Here is a 15,682-nt window from a genome sequence, read left to right as displayed (position 1 = left end):
CCCAGCGGCTTGGGAGGCTAAGATAGGAGGATCATGAGTTCAAAGGCAGCCTCAGCAACTTGGCAAGGCCCTAAGCAACTCAGTGAGACGCTGTTTCTAAAAATAAAAAACAGGCTGGGGTCATGGCTCAGTGGTTGAGTGCCCCTGGATTCAATGCCCAGTACCAAAAAAATAAAAATAAAAGTGGGCACTTTGTCTACTCAGTTTTGCACCCTCCTTGTTTGTGTCGACTGCAGTACAGGGTCCCCTGCTGAGCAATCAGAGGGCACATGAGGGCACTGAGCACTTGGATAAATAGCACAGTCACGCTTCACATTGCCACAGTGTGGCACTTGAGTGCTCTGCCTAGCACCTGCCTAGGGAAGACCCTGTGGGCCACCATAGCCTCTGATGGACACAGGGTGACTGAGAAGGAAGGGAAGCAGCCCCGCCCATTCTTCTCTCCCAATTCTTGTCTCCAGGGCTGATCTTCTATGACACAAAGGTGACCGTGATGAACCGAGTGCTGAATGCCACTGTGCAGAGGACAGCCGACCACGCGGCACCTGAGATCACCTTGGACCCATTGGAAATTGTGGGAGGTAGGGGTGGCTACAGAGAGCAAAATGGTAGTGCCTAAAAACTGGGTGGGGCTGCCCAACACAGAAGGAGCTTCCAGAAGGAGCGACTAAGTCCTCCTTCATCTGGCTGCTGCTTTCATTGTGCTCTGGAGCCCCAGCATGTGGCTTCTAAGAAGCCCAGGGTGACCTCAGGGCCTCCCTTCCCAACAGCAAGAGACGGAGCCTTCCTTTACCCCGTGGCCAGGCCTCACTGTGGGGCAGCACAGCTGTGTTCTGATGGCCGTGTGCCTGCTGATCGCTGGGCTCTGTCATCAAAGGGCAGGGGCGCACCTACAGGACGGCTGGAGTCTGCAGTAGCCCCACACACTGGCAGAATGCAAGGGCTTGAGGGAGGAGCCCCCTGGAGGCACTCAGAAGCCTCTAGAAGATGAGAAGGACCTGGGCCTCATCTTTGGAGGAAGGAGGGAGGCTCTAGGCGGCGGGAACCACTTAGCAAGTGCTTAGGCCTGAGACATTTGAAGATGCGAGGACAGAGGGAGGGCACAACCCAGAGGCCAGGGGAGCAGACCGAGCCCAGCAGGCTGCTTCCACGATGGAAGGGTAGGGGACAGCCACTGGAGGCTGTGACCCACTCCTCTCTCACTTCCCAGGGGAAATCAGAGCTTCTGAAAACTCCTACTTCTGCCAGGCTGCCAGGCAACTGGCCTCTGTGCCATCCTCACAGCTCTGCGTCAAGCTGGCGAGTGGCGGTGACCCCACCTACGCCTTCAACATCCGCTTCACCGGGGAGGAGGTCCACGGCACCAGTAAGAGTCTCCCGGGGCTGCCCTAGGGAGTTTAGAATGCGGGGGCTCCTGGCTGATTTCCCCTGAGCTGCCCAGGAGCCCCCCCACGCTCTGCAGGAGCCAGGTCTTCTGGACTGACAGGGACCCACTGACCAACCCTATTCCCATGTGAGAACTGGTGCCTGCAGTGGTCTGGGGCGAGGCCACTGTCCTTGTGGTAGGTCCAGCAGAGGCAGGTCAGTCCTTTTCCCAGGAAGAGCCCAAGCTGAGGGGCTGGGTGGGCTCGGCTCAGGGCACCAGGTAGGCCTAATTTCAGTGGCATGTGGCATCATTGCACTCTGCACTCTCTGGGAAGTCATGTTTATTTAGCTCTAGACATTCAAGAAGCATCTCTGCCATGGGTGGGGGAAGAAGCCTCAGTTCTCTTCAGCTGGGTGCACTAGGTGGGAGGGAGGAGGAAAAGTCCCTCAGCTCTGTCCTCCATTTCCCGCGGTCTGTCCTTGGGACACTGTTGCCAGAAGTGGCAGGGAACACTGACCCCCTGGCAGACCCCCAGTTCTGGGAGAGCAGCTGATTCACTGAGTGCTCAGAACAGGCCAGGCCTTGGCCAGACACCCCGCCCTGCTCGGAGCACCAGAACCCGACAGGAAGCCACCATCGGCCGCTCCACAGGTAGAAGAACTTGGACGCCACAGAGTCAGGTCACTCCCAAGGCTCAGCAGGTCTAAAAGCCCAGGCCCTTGGCCTTCCCAGTCTCTGCGGTCAGGAGCCTCCTGCCCTGTGGCCAGGCCCTGCCATCAGCCCCCATACTGGGCCCCAGGGGGGCCCTGTATGAGTGTAGCTGACCTTAGGGCACCTACAGGGGCACTCACAGGGAAGTCCAGGGACAGATGAGTTTTGTAAGAAAACCAAAGATATTTGAAAGGCAGCAGCAGAAGAGCTGGAAGATGGCCATCCTATGTGCGTCAGTGTCCTCTAAATCAGCACACACTCCAGGAGACCGCCTGCTCCCAGCAGGGCCCAGGGGAAGGAACAGGGACCAAACAAGCCTGCAAATCAGGACAGGCTTGGGGTGGGGCTGTAGCTCAGTGGTAGAGTGCTCGCCTAGCATGTGTGAGGCACTGGGTTCAATCCTCAGCACCATATAAAAATAAAATAATAAAATAAATACGTTGTGCCCACCTATAACTAAAAAATAAATATTAAAAAAAATTTTTAAAAAATCAGGACAGGCTTGGCACCAGGAGAGGTGCCGCCCATCAGGCTGGGCTGCGACCTCACTGAATCCTCTGCCCAGCCTGCAAGGCTCCACCTCTCCCCCATTCAATAGAGGCACGACTGAACCCCATTCAGAGATGTCCTGAGAGCAGGGCTACCCCTGGGTCACCCAGCGAGTGAGCAGCAGAGCAGGATTTTACTCAGCTCCCCCAGTTCTGCTCCACCTTAGCCGCAGTCAGGTTGACAAGAATTGATCTTCCAGGCTAGGGTGTGGCTCAGTCGGAGGCTTCCTAGCCTGGTGAGGCCCTGGGTTCATCCCCAGCCCTGCAAAAAGAGAAAAGATTGATTGGTCTCCCAGGTCTCGCAGGTGAGGTGGGAGGGAGCCTCCAGGCGCTCCTCCTGGGGACCCCTGGGTGCTGATCCAGCCTGTCTGTCCTGCAGGTGGCTCCTTCCGCCACTTCCTGTGGCAGGTGTGCAAGGAGCTGCAGAGCTCTTCGCTGTCGCTCCTGCTGCTGTGCCCCAGCTCTGCTGTCAACAAGAACAAGGTGAGGCCATGGCAAGGCCGTCCAGTCGCCGGGTGGGGTCGGCTCCCTGGTGCACATCCTCCTGGCTCTCTGCCTTTCAAGCACCTCTCTGGTCTGGGTGGGCAGGCCTTGCTGTGCCACCTGGGTGAGCTCGGGCCTGTGGCAGCCTCTCCTACCTGCAGGGGGGGTGGGCGCCAAGGACACCTGTTCACTGCTGCCTCTGCCCCTGCACCTCAGGGCAAGTACATCCTGACGCCCAGCCCCATCACCTACGGGGAGGAGCAGCTGCTGCACTTCCTAGGCCAGTTGCTGGGGATCGCCATCCGGGCAGATGTCCCCCTTCCCCTGGACCTCCTGCCCTCCTTCTGGAAGACTCTGGTGGGGGAGCCCCTGGACCCTGACCAGGACCTGCAGGAAGCAGACATCCTTACCTATAATTACGTCAAGAAGTTTGAGAGCGTAAGTGAAGGCTCATTTTCTCTGGGTGGCAGCAGGGCCCTGATTGTTGGCTTCACGCAGGCTCCAGCCCCACTATGAGGAATGATCCCCAAGAGAACGCTAGCGGTGTCAGGAGGGCTGGTGTCGGAGCTCTGGCCCCTCCTTGCTGACTGAAGAAGTCGGGGGTGATGTGACCTGCTCTGCCAGGCCCTCTGCTTACAGTGTCTGTCCCTGAGGATGCAGGTGGAGAGTTCTTGGCAGCTCAAAGAGAAGAGGCAGGGGGAGGCATCACAAGAAGGTCTGGTTTCTTTATTTTTGGTCCAGTTTTTATTTTTATTTTTTTTAAGAGAGAGAATTTTTTTTTAATATTTATTTTTTAGTTATTGGCGGACACAACATCTTTGTTTGTATGTGGTGCTGAGGATCGAACCCAGGCCGCACGCATGCCAGGCGAGCGCGCTACCGCTTGAGCCACATCCCCAGCCCTTGGTCCAGTTTTTAAATGTTTTCACCAGTGCATTATAATCATACGTAATACCAGGGTTCATCTGGATACAGTCATATATACAGGCAACGAATGTACTAAGCCCCACGTCAGTCCCCAGTACTTCCCCTTTCTCTCTCCTCCCACCCTTTTCCCCTCTCCTCTACTCTACTGATCTTCCTTTTATTATATTTATTTATTTTTAAAATATTTTTTAGTTGTAGTGGGACACAATACCTTTATTTATTTATGTATATATCTATTTCTATATATATGGTGCTGAGGATCGAACCCAGGGCCTCACACATGCTAGACAAGCACTCTACCACTGAGCCCCCGCCCTTCCTTTTATTTATATATTTTTTAGATGCATGCTTTATAGATACACAGGAAGGGGAAATTCGCCGTGGCGTGCTCACATATGCACACAGCAAGTCAAGGGCCCAGTGATCTGTCATATCCAGTTTCATCTTTTAAGAGTCGCTCAGGGGCCTCAGAAAGCACGCAGGAGGTCAGCCCTGCGGATCATCTGGGATATGCCACAAAGGCTTTGAACTGGAGTCCTTCCTCCCCTCCTTGAACACACTTGAGACACAGAGGTGGAGGCCACGACAACATCAAACCAGCCCCTCCTGGAGGAGCAGGTGGCCTGTGCCCCCCGGCTGCTGGGTGGCTGAGGCTGTTGGGCCTCCCTTCCTCCCGTAGCATCACTGAGGCCCAGGTGGGCCGGGCTCTGGGCCCACTTCCTGTCTTCATGAAGTTTCTAGACTGCTTCCTGTAGGTAAGGGCCCATGCTGAGGGTTTTAGTCCATCCTCACAAGCCTGGGAAAGGGCTATGGGAAGTGCCCTGCTGGCCCTGGCCATCCTCGCTGGCAGAAGGGCCAAGAACTCCGTCTGGCTCCTCAGCTGGAGAACGGTGGCAGCAGGGTGGGGAGGGTCTTAGAAGCCAGTCATCCTCTGCAAGGGCCCTCCGTCTGCTCCCATGGCCACAGACCTCCACAGGGCGGTTTCAGGTGACTTTACCAACAGCAACTTCCAGGGCCACTGAGGCACCTGGTGGCCAGGGTCTCTGTAAGCAGCCAGCCAAGGGAGCAACAAAGCAGGGGTCTTAGATGTCACCCTGCTGCTCTGCAGAAACAGGACTGCTGAGTCGCCCAAAGGGGCTAAGCAAGGGGTCTGCCCCCTGTGTAAGCATCTCTGTCAGACACGGCTCTGAGAAGTCCTCTGGGGCTCTGCGTGACAGCAAGGGACTGGGACTGCAAGATAGTATTAGGGATGCTACATGAATGCAGATAGTAGTCCAGCCAAGGCTTCCGGCTGAAGGGGACCGCAAGGCCATTGAGGGAGGCTAGCTGTGCTTCTGCCAGCAGGATGCCTGCAGCCTTCACTGGGAAGGGTGCCACCAAGAACAGAGGGTGGGTTCCAGCACTCCCAACTGTCACTATCCTCAGCAGCTGCAGGCTGCTGTCCTCTGGATCATGTTGTCATCTCCCTAGGAACCCAGTATTCTCCTTCCAGTGACTTTTGGACCTTTATTCTGGCAAATGGTGGAAGGCAGTGGCCTGTACATGTTCCACAGGTAGAATTAAGTCTGGGCTCTGGTGGCAGGTGACAGAAATACCAGGTTCAACTAACTTAAGAATATTTTAAAATATATAGTCACTCTTTATAGGTTTGGCTTTGGGCAGAGTCGAATCCAAGTGTCTTAGGTTGGATGCGGTGGCGCACGCCTGTAATCCCAGCGGCTTAGGAGGCTGAGGCAGGAGGATCGCCTCAGCAATTTAGTGATGCTCTAAGCAACTTAAGTGGGACTGTCTCAAATAACAAAAAGGGCTGGGGATGTGGCTCGGTGGTTACGTACCCCTGGGTTCAATCCCTGGTACCAAAAGAAAACTCAGTCTCAGTCTTTCCCAGATGCTGGCAAAGATGGCCTCCATAGCACCAGGGTGCCATCCTGTCATCAGAGTCACACCAGCATAAGAAGGCTGCCCCTTGAACACAGTATTAGGAAAAACCCAGGAATTTGGATCTCATTAGCCGGGTCTAGGGCACAGACCCAACGCTGAACTGACAGCCTGGCCTGTGTCCCACGCCCATTCATAGCCAAGCTGTGTGGTGCCCAGATAGATATCTCTTAGTGCCACTGTCCAGGGGCATTGGCAGTGCGGCGGGCAGTGAGCCTGAGTCTGCCCTGCCTGTGTCCCTGCAGATCAACGACGAGAGCGAGCTGGAAGCCCTGTGTGCCGAGATTGCCTCCCAGCACCTGGCCACCGAGAGTCCTGACGGCCCCAGCAAGCCCTGCTGCAGGTTCACCTACCTGACCATGACGGGCGAGGAGGTGGAGCTGTGCAGCCGCGGCCGGCACATCCCTGTGGCGTGAGTGTACACAGGAGGGTCTGACCAAACCAGTCAGCCAGGGTGACAGCGGCACTGGGCCTGGGTCAAGTGACAGGTGGGAATTTCCCAAAGGGGGGGACATTGGACACCAAGAAAGATGGTCTTCAGCTGAAGGCCTTTCTCAAGGGCACACCAGAAGCCAGGGAGGAGTGAGCTGAGCTGCCAGGACTGGGACCACCTGAGTGCTTGGGTCTGAGGCCACTGGAGAGGCTGGGGGCCTCTGGCTGCGGCAGTGTGGTCCCAGATTCAGGAGCACCCCGTCAGCCTCTTGGGTGCTCTCCCTCACCCCAGGTGGGAGAACAAGGACATCTACGCTGCAGCCATCCGCAGCCTGCGCTTGCGGGAGCTGCAGAACGTGGAGTGCGTGACGGCCGTGCGCGCGGGCCTGGGCTCCATCATCCCCCTGCAGCTGCTCACCACCCTCAGCCCACTGGAGATGGAGCTGCGCACCTGTGGCCTCCCCTACATCAACCTCGAGTTTCTGAAGGTAGGTGGCCCTGGGCCAGGCCGGTTGAGCAGGCTGTGGCAGTGGACCTGGCACCCAACGTTGCCCTTACCTTTGATGGCAGGCCGCAACAACAGCTTGTCTTCACACTCTGTCCTCATCATGGACTGTCACTGTAATCTCCATAACTGCCCTGTGCTTGTGGCCCATGTGCAGACCCCAAGGCTGGGAGGCACCAGCTCAGCGGTGACCCCGGCCTGCTCACATCTGGGGTCTCTCCTCCCCAGGCCCATACCATGTACCAGGTGGGACTAATGGAGACGGACCAACACATCGAGTTCTTCTGGGGGGCCCTGGAGACGTTCACCCAGGAGGAGCTGTGCAGGTTCATCAAGTTCGCCTGCAACCAGGAGCGCATCCCCTTCACCTGCCCCTGTAAAGATGGAGGCCCCGACACAGCCCACGTGCCCCCCTACCCCATGAAGATTGCCCCCCCGGATGGCACAGCAGGTACTGGCCCTCCCACTCCCATTCCAAGTAGGGACACTCAGGCCGTTCTCTGTTTGGAACAGAGCTGTCAGGCCTGGTGTAACGAACGAACAGGATCCCACAGACCAAAATCCAAAACATAAGTGAGGGGAAGGGCCGGGGAGGAGCTGTGGCAACACAATCCTGATGGTGCAGATCTCCTAGCATTTTCAAAGAAAATGAAAACCCAGTATTTTTTTAATCTAACTTTATTTCGGTGGGGGCTGGGGCTTAAGCCCAGGGCTTGGCTCATGCTAGTCAAGGACTCTACAACCCAAGACGTATCCCCAGCCCCAAATTTCCTTTTAATACAGAAAAATAATTTTTAAAAAAAGTTTTGCTGGCCAAACAAACCTGGAGGCAGAGAGGCCAGCCGACCTCCCTGGGCCTCCCATAGCCACATGCACCTGGCCCTCTGACGTTGGCCCCCATGTTTCTTCTGTAGGTTCCCCAGACTCCCGCTACATCCGGGTGGAGACCTGCATGTTCATGATCAAGCTCCCCCAGTACTCCTCTTTGGAAATCATGCTGGAGAAACTGCGCTGTGCCATTCACTATAGGGAAGACCCCCTAAGTGGCTGAAGCGAACAAGCCCAAGAATTAGGCTGTCACCAGGGCACTCACTGTGCCAGCCTGGGAAGCCTGCGACTGACTGCAGGTGCATCCCTCCAGGGCCCAGTGTGAGGAGTTGGCAACATTTTGCTTTTCTGAACTTTCGTCCATGTTCCGGGGCCTCCTGGAAGACTTAACCTTTTGTCTTTGTACGTTTTGTGATGGGTTTGGTTCTTTTGCTGCCTATTTGTGGTATATTTGTAGGATAGTCTAGTTCCCACACAGTTGGTGTCTAATTTGATCTTCCTGGAAGTTGTGTCTCATAATTCCCAGATTCTGATGCCATATGGCTCCTGCTGGTTCCTTTTCACAGGACATTGCAGCAGGAAGCTGGGCGTGACATAACTTCAGCTACACAAAGTGTCCTGTTTTTTCTGCAGTGTCTCCACAAACACCCGTGGCCAGCCCTGCCCACTGGCCTCAAGCAGGCATCTCTGAGGCAGTGCCTCCAGGCCTCCTTCCATCTTGAAGTGGTTGGGCCAGTGCCCAAACATGCAGGGAACACACAGGGAGCTTTTTGTGTTAATCTTCCTGCTTTAGAATCTGTTCCTGGGAATAAGCCCGTGGTGATTCCCCGTCTCCCACCAAGACAACCCCATCTGCTACCTGTCTCTTCTGGGCCTCTGGTCTAACAGTTTCCCCTGGACTGCTCAGGAGCAGAGGACACAGGGACATTCCTGGCCTTAGCTCAGAGACAGTCGGGATGCGTCCCAGCTGTGGGAGTTGAGGCATACTCAGAGCTGGAGGGACAGTGATCGAATGGGGCCTTTTCTGAAACCGCAGGAGTGAGAAGCACACGATTCAGGCCTGGCCCACTTCTGTGCTCAGAAATGGCCCTTCCTCCCAGCACGTGAGGGTGCAGTGGAGGGGCTGCTGTGCCCATTTTTAAGACTGTCTGAGGTGCTCTGCTCAATTCAGGGTCTGCTTCAGAACTCAGACCTTCAAGTCCAGATGGAGGCTCCAGGGGGTCCCTCTGCCCCTCTGGTTGGCCTACCCAACACTCCTAACCCTGAGTGTGTGTGTGTGGTGGGGCTGAGCTGCCTCCAGGCTCACCCGCTGCCCCAGTGCATTTGTGCCCCAAGTAAGTCTTTGTCCAATGGTACTTTGTTCCAGAGCAGCACATGCCATCTTGCTGGACGCTGTCATTTTGGGCCTTGTCAGTTCTTACAGAACTACAGCATTGTATTTATTGTATGATATTGTGCATACAGGAAGCTGTGCGCCAGTGCTGTCTGGAAGCTTCAGTGTGCGGACTGGCTGAGAAAAAGGATGTGCTCCACTTTCCTCTGCCATGACCCGGCCGGCTGGAAAATGTGTGGGTTTCAGGGTTAGAGCTATTCGCATCTATCTCCTCCCTGTTAAGCTTAGGAAATGCAGTAAGGACCATTTCAGAAAAGATTCCCCAACCTGATGGCAAGACAAACCTAGGATCAATGGTGACGTCTGTGTCAGTGTCACATGATGCAGGAGTTGCCCCTAGAGGCGAGGCGAGGGCCTGCAAAGCAGGTCCCCTGCTCAAAAGGAAGATGGTCGGCTGCTGCCTCCCCGGGGCCACAGCCCCCTTGATGGGGGAGGGGGGTCACATCAGGAATATGTTCCTGACAACAAGGATCCTCTTATTTCTGCAAAATGAAAGAGCCTTGGAAATGACTAGAAGTGGTTTTTCCTCCCTGTATCTCTGATTCTTGGTTCCCTCCAATCCTTATCCCTTGAATGGACTTGGGTTTCTGTCAGCTTCCTCCCCAGGAGGGGCTCAGGGAGCTTCTGTTGGCCCATCACTCGGTCACATGACAGCTGTGAGTGAGACGTCTGCTGCCATCTCAGCTGCTCCGCCCAGAGAGCACACTGAGGTCGGGACAGATCCAAACCTTGGCCCTAAAAATATGTGCTGTAAAGTGACTTGATGTATATTTATTCTAGTTATTTATGGTTGCATTTAACAGACTTTTCATTCAATCTGATGCTGTTTACACCATGCTGTGTAAAGGAAGCTCACTACAGGAAAAAAGTCTCACCAATAAATAACCTTCATCTAATTCTGATTTACCCTAAGAGTGTGTGATCATGTACTCTTGCTGAGCAAGTTCAAAGGCTGACATGCTCAGATGGCTCTGATACTAAGTGCCGCCAAGTGGCTAGGAATTAAAATGTTTCTAATTATTATGGTCTCTTTGGACTTGATGTGATTCTTAAACGCTTTATGCTTATGAACTACCCAACCCCTTCAGTCTATGCTTTTCATGTAGAAAGTGTAATTAAAAGGGTGGAAAGCCAAGATCAAGGCTAAGGCTGATCCTGCATGTTCTGTTAGTGGGGATTTTCTGTAAGCAGGCTGTTGTACGGAAGCATCTGACCATCCTAGACCACAGTCCTCCTTCAGGGGCAGCCTGCAGCCACATACATGCAGAGGGAAATGAATGCAGGAGTGAGCTGGAGACCTGGCTCGGCCCTCTTGTTGCACAGGGAGCCACTACTGCTATACCTGGGAGAACCCAAGGCCATTCTCTGATTACTCCCCTCTGCTGCTTTGTGGGGTGTCTTCATCCACATCACTTCCTGTCCATTTTCAACTCCTCCCTTCTTGTACTTGAAATGCTGTCTTTTCATGGAAGGGTCCTGAACATGTATTTTCTTTTTTTTTTTTTTTTGTACCAGGGAATGAACCCAGAGGCACTTAAGTAAAACACAAGTTTTACTTAAGAGTTATGTATTTTACTTAAGAGTTGCTTTGGGCCTCGGTAAGCTGCTGGGGCTGGCTTTGAACTCGTGATTCTCCTGCCTCAACCTCCCCAGCCACTGGGATTACAGGCTGAGTATGTCTCTATAGAGAATGCAAGGCCCGTGGATGAGGAACAAGCGGCTTTTCTTCCTTCTTTCTGTCTGCGTTTCGAGGTTCTGGAAACAGGGAACACAGTCACCACTCACAGCAAGGAGCCCTATCAGGCTTGAGAAGCCAGAGAAAGAGGTCTAAGCTCCCAGGATCTGCCTGCTCACCAGTGCTGCATCTATCTCCTTTGAAAAACTAAATCCACCAAAAAGGATGCCACCCAATAAGACTCATCCTCAGGAGTCAGCAGAGAAATAGATTAAAACTGGCAGAAAGACAATCACATGGTTGAGAAAGGTATGGAGCAATCTGACTCCACCCACTGCTTTGGAGCTGTTTTCGGAAAACTGTCACCATGTACGTGGTTATTCCCTATATACCCAGCAACTCCCAACAAATCTACACATGGCATTCACCAAAATTTGTGAGCACGGTGGCACACACCTGTAATCCCAGCATCTCGGGAGGCTGAGGCAGGAGGATCGAAAGTTCAAAGCCAGCCTCAGAAAAAGCAAGGTGCTAAGTAACTGAGACTGTCTCTAAATAAAATACAAAATAGGGTTGGGGATTTGGCTCTGTGAGAATGTGGCTCGAGTGCCCCTGAGTTCAATCTCTGGTACCAAAGTCCTTGAAGAGGAGAGAACCAGACTGAAAATCTGGACAAAAATCAAAATCTCTCCACTGAGCACCAACAAGGCCTCTCCCCCAGCCACACAGCAGATTTTATTTTTAAATATTTGTTTTTTAGTTGTAGTTGAACACAATACCTTTATTCTATTTTTATGTGGTGCTGAGGGTCGGACCCAGGGCCTCACACATGCTAAACGAGCACTCCCCCCCTGAGCCACAACCGCAGCCCCAGACAGCAGATTTTGTACCAAGGATTGAACCCAGAGGCACTTAACCATTGGGGCACATCCCCAGCCCTTGAACTAACTTCGTGAAGGACAGACAATGACATCTGGGGATTTCCAAGGAAAATAAAGGCCAGCTGAGGGCCCTGTGGTGAGAGCTTGGAAGGGCTGCTGAGTGCCACACTCAAGACACACAGCCAGGAAGCATCAGAGGTTTGAGGGAAAGTCTGCAATAGGAAATGCTAAAACAAAAAGTTCCCAGATATAGAAGAAACCCAAAACCCAACTATGCCACACAGGGAGTAAAAAAAAAAAAAAAAAAGCAACCATCCACTAAATCAAGTGTGTGTGTGAGGGTATATTGTGAAGATAAAAGACATGGGTTTTGAAAAGTAACATAATTTTGCTCTAAGAATGAAAGAACAAGGTTAAGAAAATCTCATGAAATAGGATAAAAACAATATAAGCAGGGCATGGGGATGCACACCTGTAACCACAGCAACTTTGGAAGCGGAGGCCGGAGGATCACAATTTCAAGTTCAAAAGTTACCAAGAGCCTGATCTCACAATAAGATTTCTAAAAAAGGTCAAGGATATAGCTCAGTGGTACAGTAGCCTTGGGTTCAATCCCCAGTACCAAAAAAATATATAGAAGTTTAGAGAAAATCCATGAGGATTTGAGAGTGTCAACATCTAACTATAACTAGAATCTTGCAAAGGGAGAAAAAACAGACCTTGCAACATAATGATTCAAGAAAATTCTGAAAAAGGTCATGAGTTTCCAGGCAGAAAGTGATCACTTAATACCTAGCTCTTTGAATGGAAAAAGCACACACCAAACATGGGGAGGTTTCAAATACCAAGGAGAGAAAACCTGAAAAAGCTTCAAAAGAGGAAATTTAAGTGCAAGTCCAAAGACATCAGACTTGATAGCAACCTAGAAAGTAAAAGTAAAAAATACATCCAGTGATACTTCTAATTTTAGCCAGACCTACCAAAAAGAAAAAAAGAACCAGAAAAAGCAATGGAAATTACACAAATGATAGAATTACTTAGTCATGGCATTAGGCCAATTCTCCATGTTTAAGAAGCTAGCAAAATGTAAGTATAGACACAGAAAACATAAACATGTTGAATTTGAGTTGCTTTGAAGTGAAAAATACACAAATACACTGAATAAATTAACGGCAGGTTGGAGATGCAGATTTAATTTAAAAGCAAAAAGCAATGGCAATGACCATCTGAACACAGCAAAAAGAATAAAAAAATGTGAAGAGAACATCAGTAAACTCGGGCAACTTCATGTGATCTAATACATGGGGGCAAAGAAACAGAAAAAGATTAAAGAAATATTGGCTAAAACTTTCCAAATTTGGTGAGAACTATAAATCCAAGGACATAGCTTAATGAACCTAAGCATAAGAAGCAGAAGCAGGCAGGGGATGTAGCCCAGCTGGTAGTACACCAGTCTCGCATGCACAAGGCCCTGAGTTCAAACTGGGAACAGTGGCACACCCCTATAATCCCAGCAGCTCAGAAGGCTGAGGCAGGCGGATGGCAAGTCCAGCATGAGTCCAAATTCAAGGTCAGCCTTGGCAACATTAGTGAGACCTTCTCAAAATAAATAAAAAGCTGGTGACAAAGCACCCCTGGGTTCAATCTCCAGCATCACATACACACACAAAAAAAGGGGAGAAATAAACACCTTTCCAGTTTGTACTATGTCAAACTCAAGCAAGTCCTTCAAGCAGAAGGAAAACATACCAGATGGAAATCTGGATCCATAGAAAGAATATCAAAAATAATAATTACATGGGTAACTTTTAATAGAAATGTTCTTCCTAAAACTGTCTAAAAGGTAATTGTTCAGTCAAGAGCAGTAATGCACCTGTTGCCCCAGTGACTCAAGAGGTTGAGGCAGGAGGACTGCAGGTTTCAAGTCAGTCCTAGCAACTCAGCAAGGCCCTAAGGAATTTAGCAAGACTCTGTTTCAAAATTTTTCAAAAAGGCTGGAGATTCATGGCTCAGTGGTTAAACATTCTTGGGTTCAAACCTGGTACCAAAAACAAATAAATAAAAATGAAAAATGCCTGGGATGTAGCTCAGTGGTAAAATACTCCAATATGCAGTGGCTAGGAGGAGGATAATGGTTCAAACAACACTTACTGGGGGATTTATAACAAATATAGAAAAAAAGGTGTTAATAATCGCACAAAGGCTAGAAAGAAATGAAATATGCTACGGTAATACCAAAAATAGAATGGTACAATAGCACTTGAAAGAAGACCATAATAAATTAAAGGTGTACAAGAGAAACCCTAAAGGAATTAAGTAACAATAAAGAGTCATAAGTAGGTACAGTGATACACACCTATAACCAAGCTACTCAGGAGCCTGAGGCAAGAGGACCACAAGTTCTAACCAGCCTGGGAGATTTTTTCAAAATAAAATTTAAAAAGAGGCACGGAAGTATTGGGAATATAATTTAATGGTGAGAGCTTGACCAGCATGATCAAGACACAGGGTTTAATCCCCAATACCAAAGAAAAATAAAAGCAAATAGCAAGATCGGTGTATTTAAGCCCAGCTACCACCAGTATAGTGGCACACGCCTGCACTCCCAGTAATTTGGAAGGCTGAGGCAGGCACATCTCAAGTTTCAGTTCAGCCTGGGCAACTTAGTGAGACCCTGTCTCAAATAAAACATTTTTTAAAAAGGACTGGGATATAGGTCAGTAGTAAAGTGCTCCTGGGTAACAAAAAAACAAAAACCCAACTACCACCGGACACTGTGGCACATGCCTATAATCCCAGTGGCTCAAGAGGCTGAGACATATGGACCTCGAGTTAAAAGCCAGCCTCAGCAACTCAGTGAGGCACTAAGAACTCAGTGACAGCCTGTCTCTAAATAAGATATTTTTAAAAAAGGCTGCAAGGGCTGGGGTTGTGGCTCAGTGGTAGAGTGCTCACCTAGCACATGTGAGGCCCTGGGTTCGATCCTCAACACTACATAAAAATAAATAAAATAAAGGTATCATGTCCAACTACAACTAAAAAATCAATATTAAAAAAAAAGGGGGGAGGCTGGGAGCCAGTCACAATGAAACATGCCTATAATCCCAGTGGCTCAGGAGGCTGAGACAGAAGGATTGGGAATTCAAAGCCAGCCTCAACAACAGCGAGGGACTAAGCACCTCAACGAGACCCAGTCTCTAAATAAAATACAAAAATAGGGCTGGGGAAGTGGCTCAGTGGTTGAGGGCTCCTGAGTTCAATTTCTATCACCAAAAAAAAAAAAAAAAGGGGCTGAGGATGTGGCTAGGTAGTTAAGTGCCTCTGGGTTTGATCCCCAGTACCAAAGGGGGGAGGGGGGAACCCAACTACCATAAATAATTAAATGTAAATGGCATAAGTACCCCAATGAAAAGGCACAGACTGTTAGATTGGACCCATAGCAAATTAAAAAAGAAAGTAAAAGAGAAAGAAAACTAACAGCACAAATGTGGAAAATAACCAAATATTTGAAAAATAAATTTCACACTAATAACTACCCACTGCTCAAAGAAGAAACAAAAGGAAAAATTGTAAAATATTTGTAATGCAATGAAAATTAAAAAGCACATCAAGGTTTGTGAGATGCATCTAATGTAGCACTTACATGGAAATTTATACCAATGAACACATAATAAAATATCTCAAATCAGTCAAAACAAGTCAATTTTGACTTTAAGAAACTAGAAAAAATTAAGATCAAGAAAGGAAATGATTAGCCAGGCACAGTGGCACATGCCTACAATTCCAGCAGCCGAGAGGCTAAGACAGGAGGATCATAAGTTCAAAGCCAGTCTCAGCAACAGCAAGGTGCTAAGGCTGAAACAATTCTTCAGTAAGACCCTATCTCTAAATAAAATACAAAATAGGGAGGGGGACGTGTCTCAGTGGTTGATTGCCCCTGAGTTCAATTCATGGTCTCCACCCCAAAAGGAAATGATTAAGATCAGAATGGAAAT

At 50.2% G+C, this 15,682-nt stretch overlaps 1 protein-coding gene across 1 annotated transcript in view; it reads left to right on the top strand.

Moving 5' to 3' along the window:
• Positions 1 to 10,152, top strand: part of Hectd4 (HECT domain E3 ubiquitin protein ligase 4) — a 176,344-nt gene extending 166,192 nt beyond the window's left edge. The window contains exons 70-77 of the mRNA XM_015505175.2: positions 462 to 581; positions 1,211 to 1,366; positions 3,005 to 3,108; positions 3,325 to 3,546; positions 6,219 to 6,385; positions 6,698 to 6,893; positions 7,139 to 7,361; positions 7,825 to 10,152. Coding sequence (XP_015360661.2) covers positions 462 to 581; positions 1,211 to 1,366; positions 3,005 to 3,108; positions 3,325 to 3,546; positions 6,219 to 6,385; positions 6,698 to 6,893; positions 7,139 to 7,361; positions 7,825 to 7,961 — 1,325 coding nt within the window. The 3' untranslated portion in view covers positions 7,962 to 10,152. The remainder of the gene's footprint in view (positions 1 to 461; positions 582 to 1,210; positions 1,367 to 3,004; positions 3,109 to 3,324; positions 3,547 to 6,218; positions 6,386 to 6,697; positions 6,894 to 7,138; positions 7,362 to 7,824) is intronic.
• Positions 10,153 to 15,682: the final 5,530 nt, after the last annotated feature.

This window comes from Marmota marmota, unplaced genomic scaffold, assembly GCF_001458135.2.
Source record: "Marmota marmota marmota unplaced genomic scaffold, marMar, whole genome shotgun sequence".
NCBI classification, from domain to species: Eukaryota; Metazoa; Chordata; class Mammalia; order Rodentia; family Sciuridae; genus Marmota; species Marmota marmota.
This window is presented reverse-complemented; position numbering and strand designations above follow the sequence as displayed.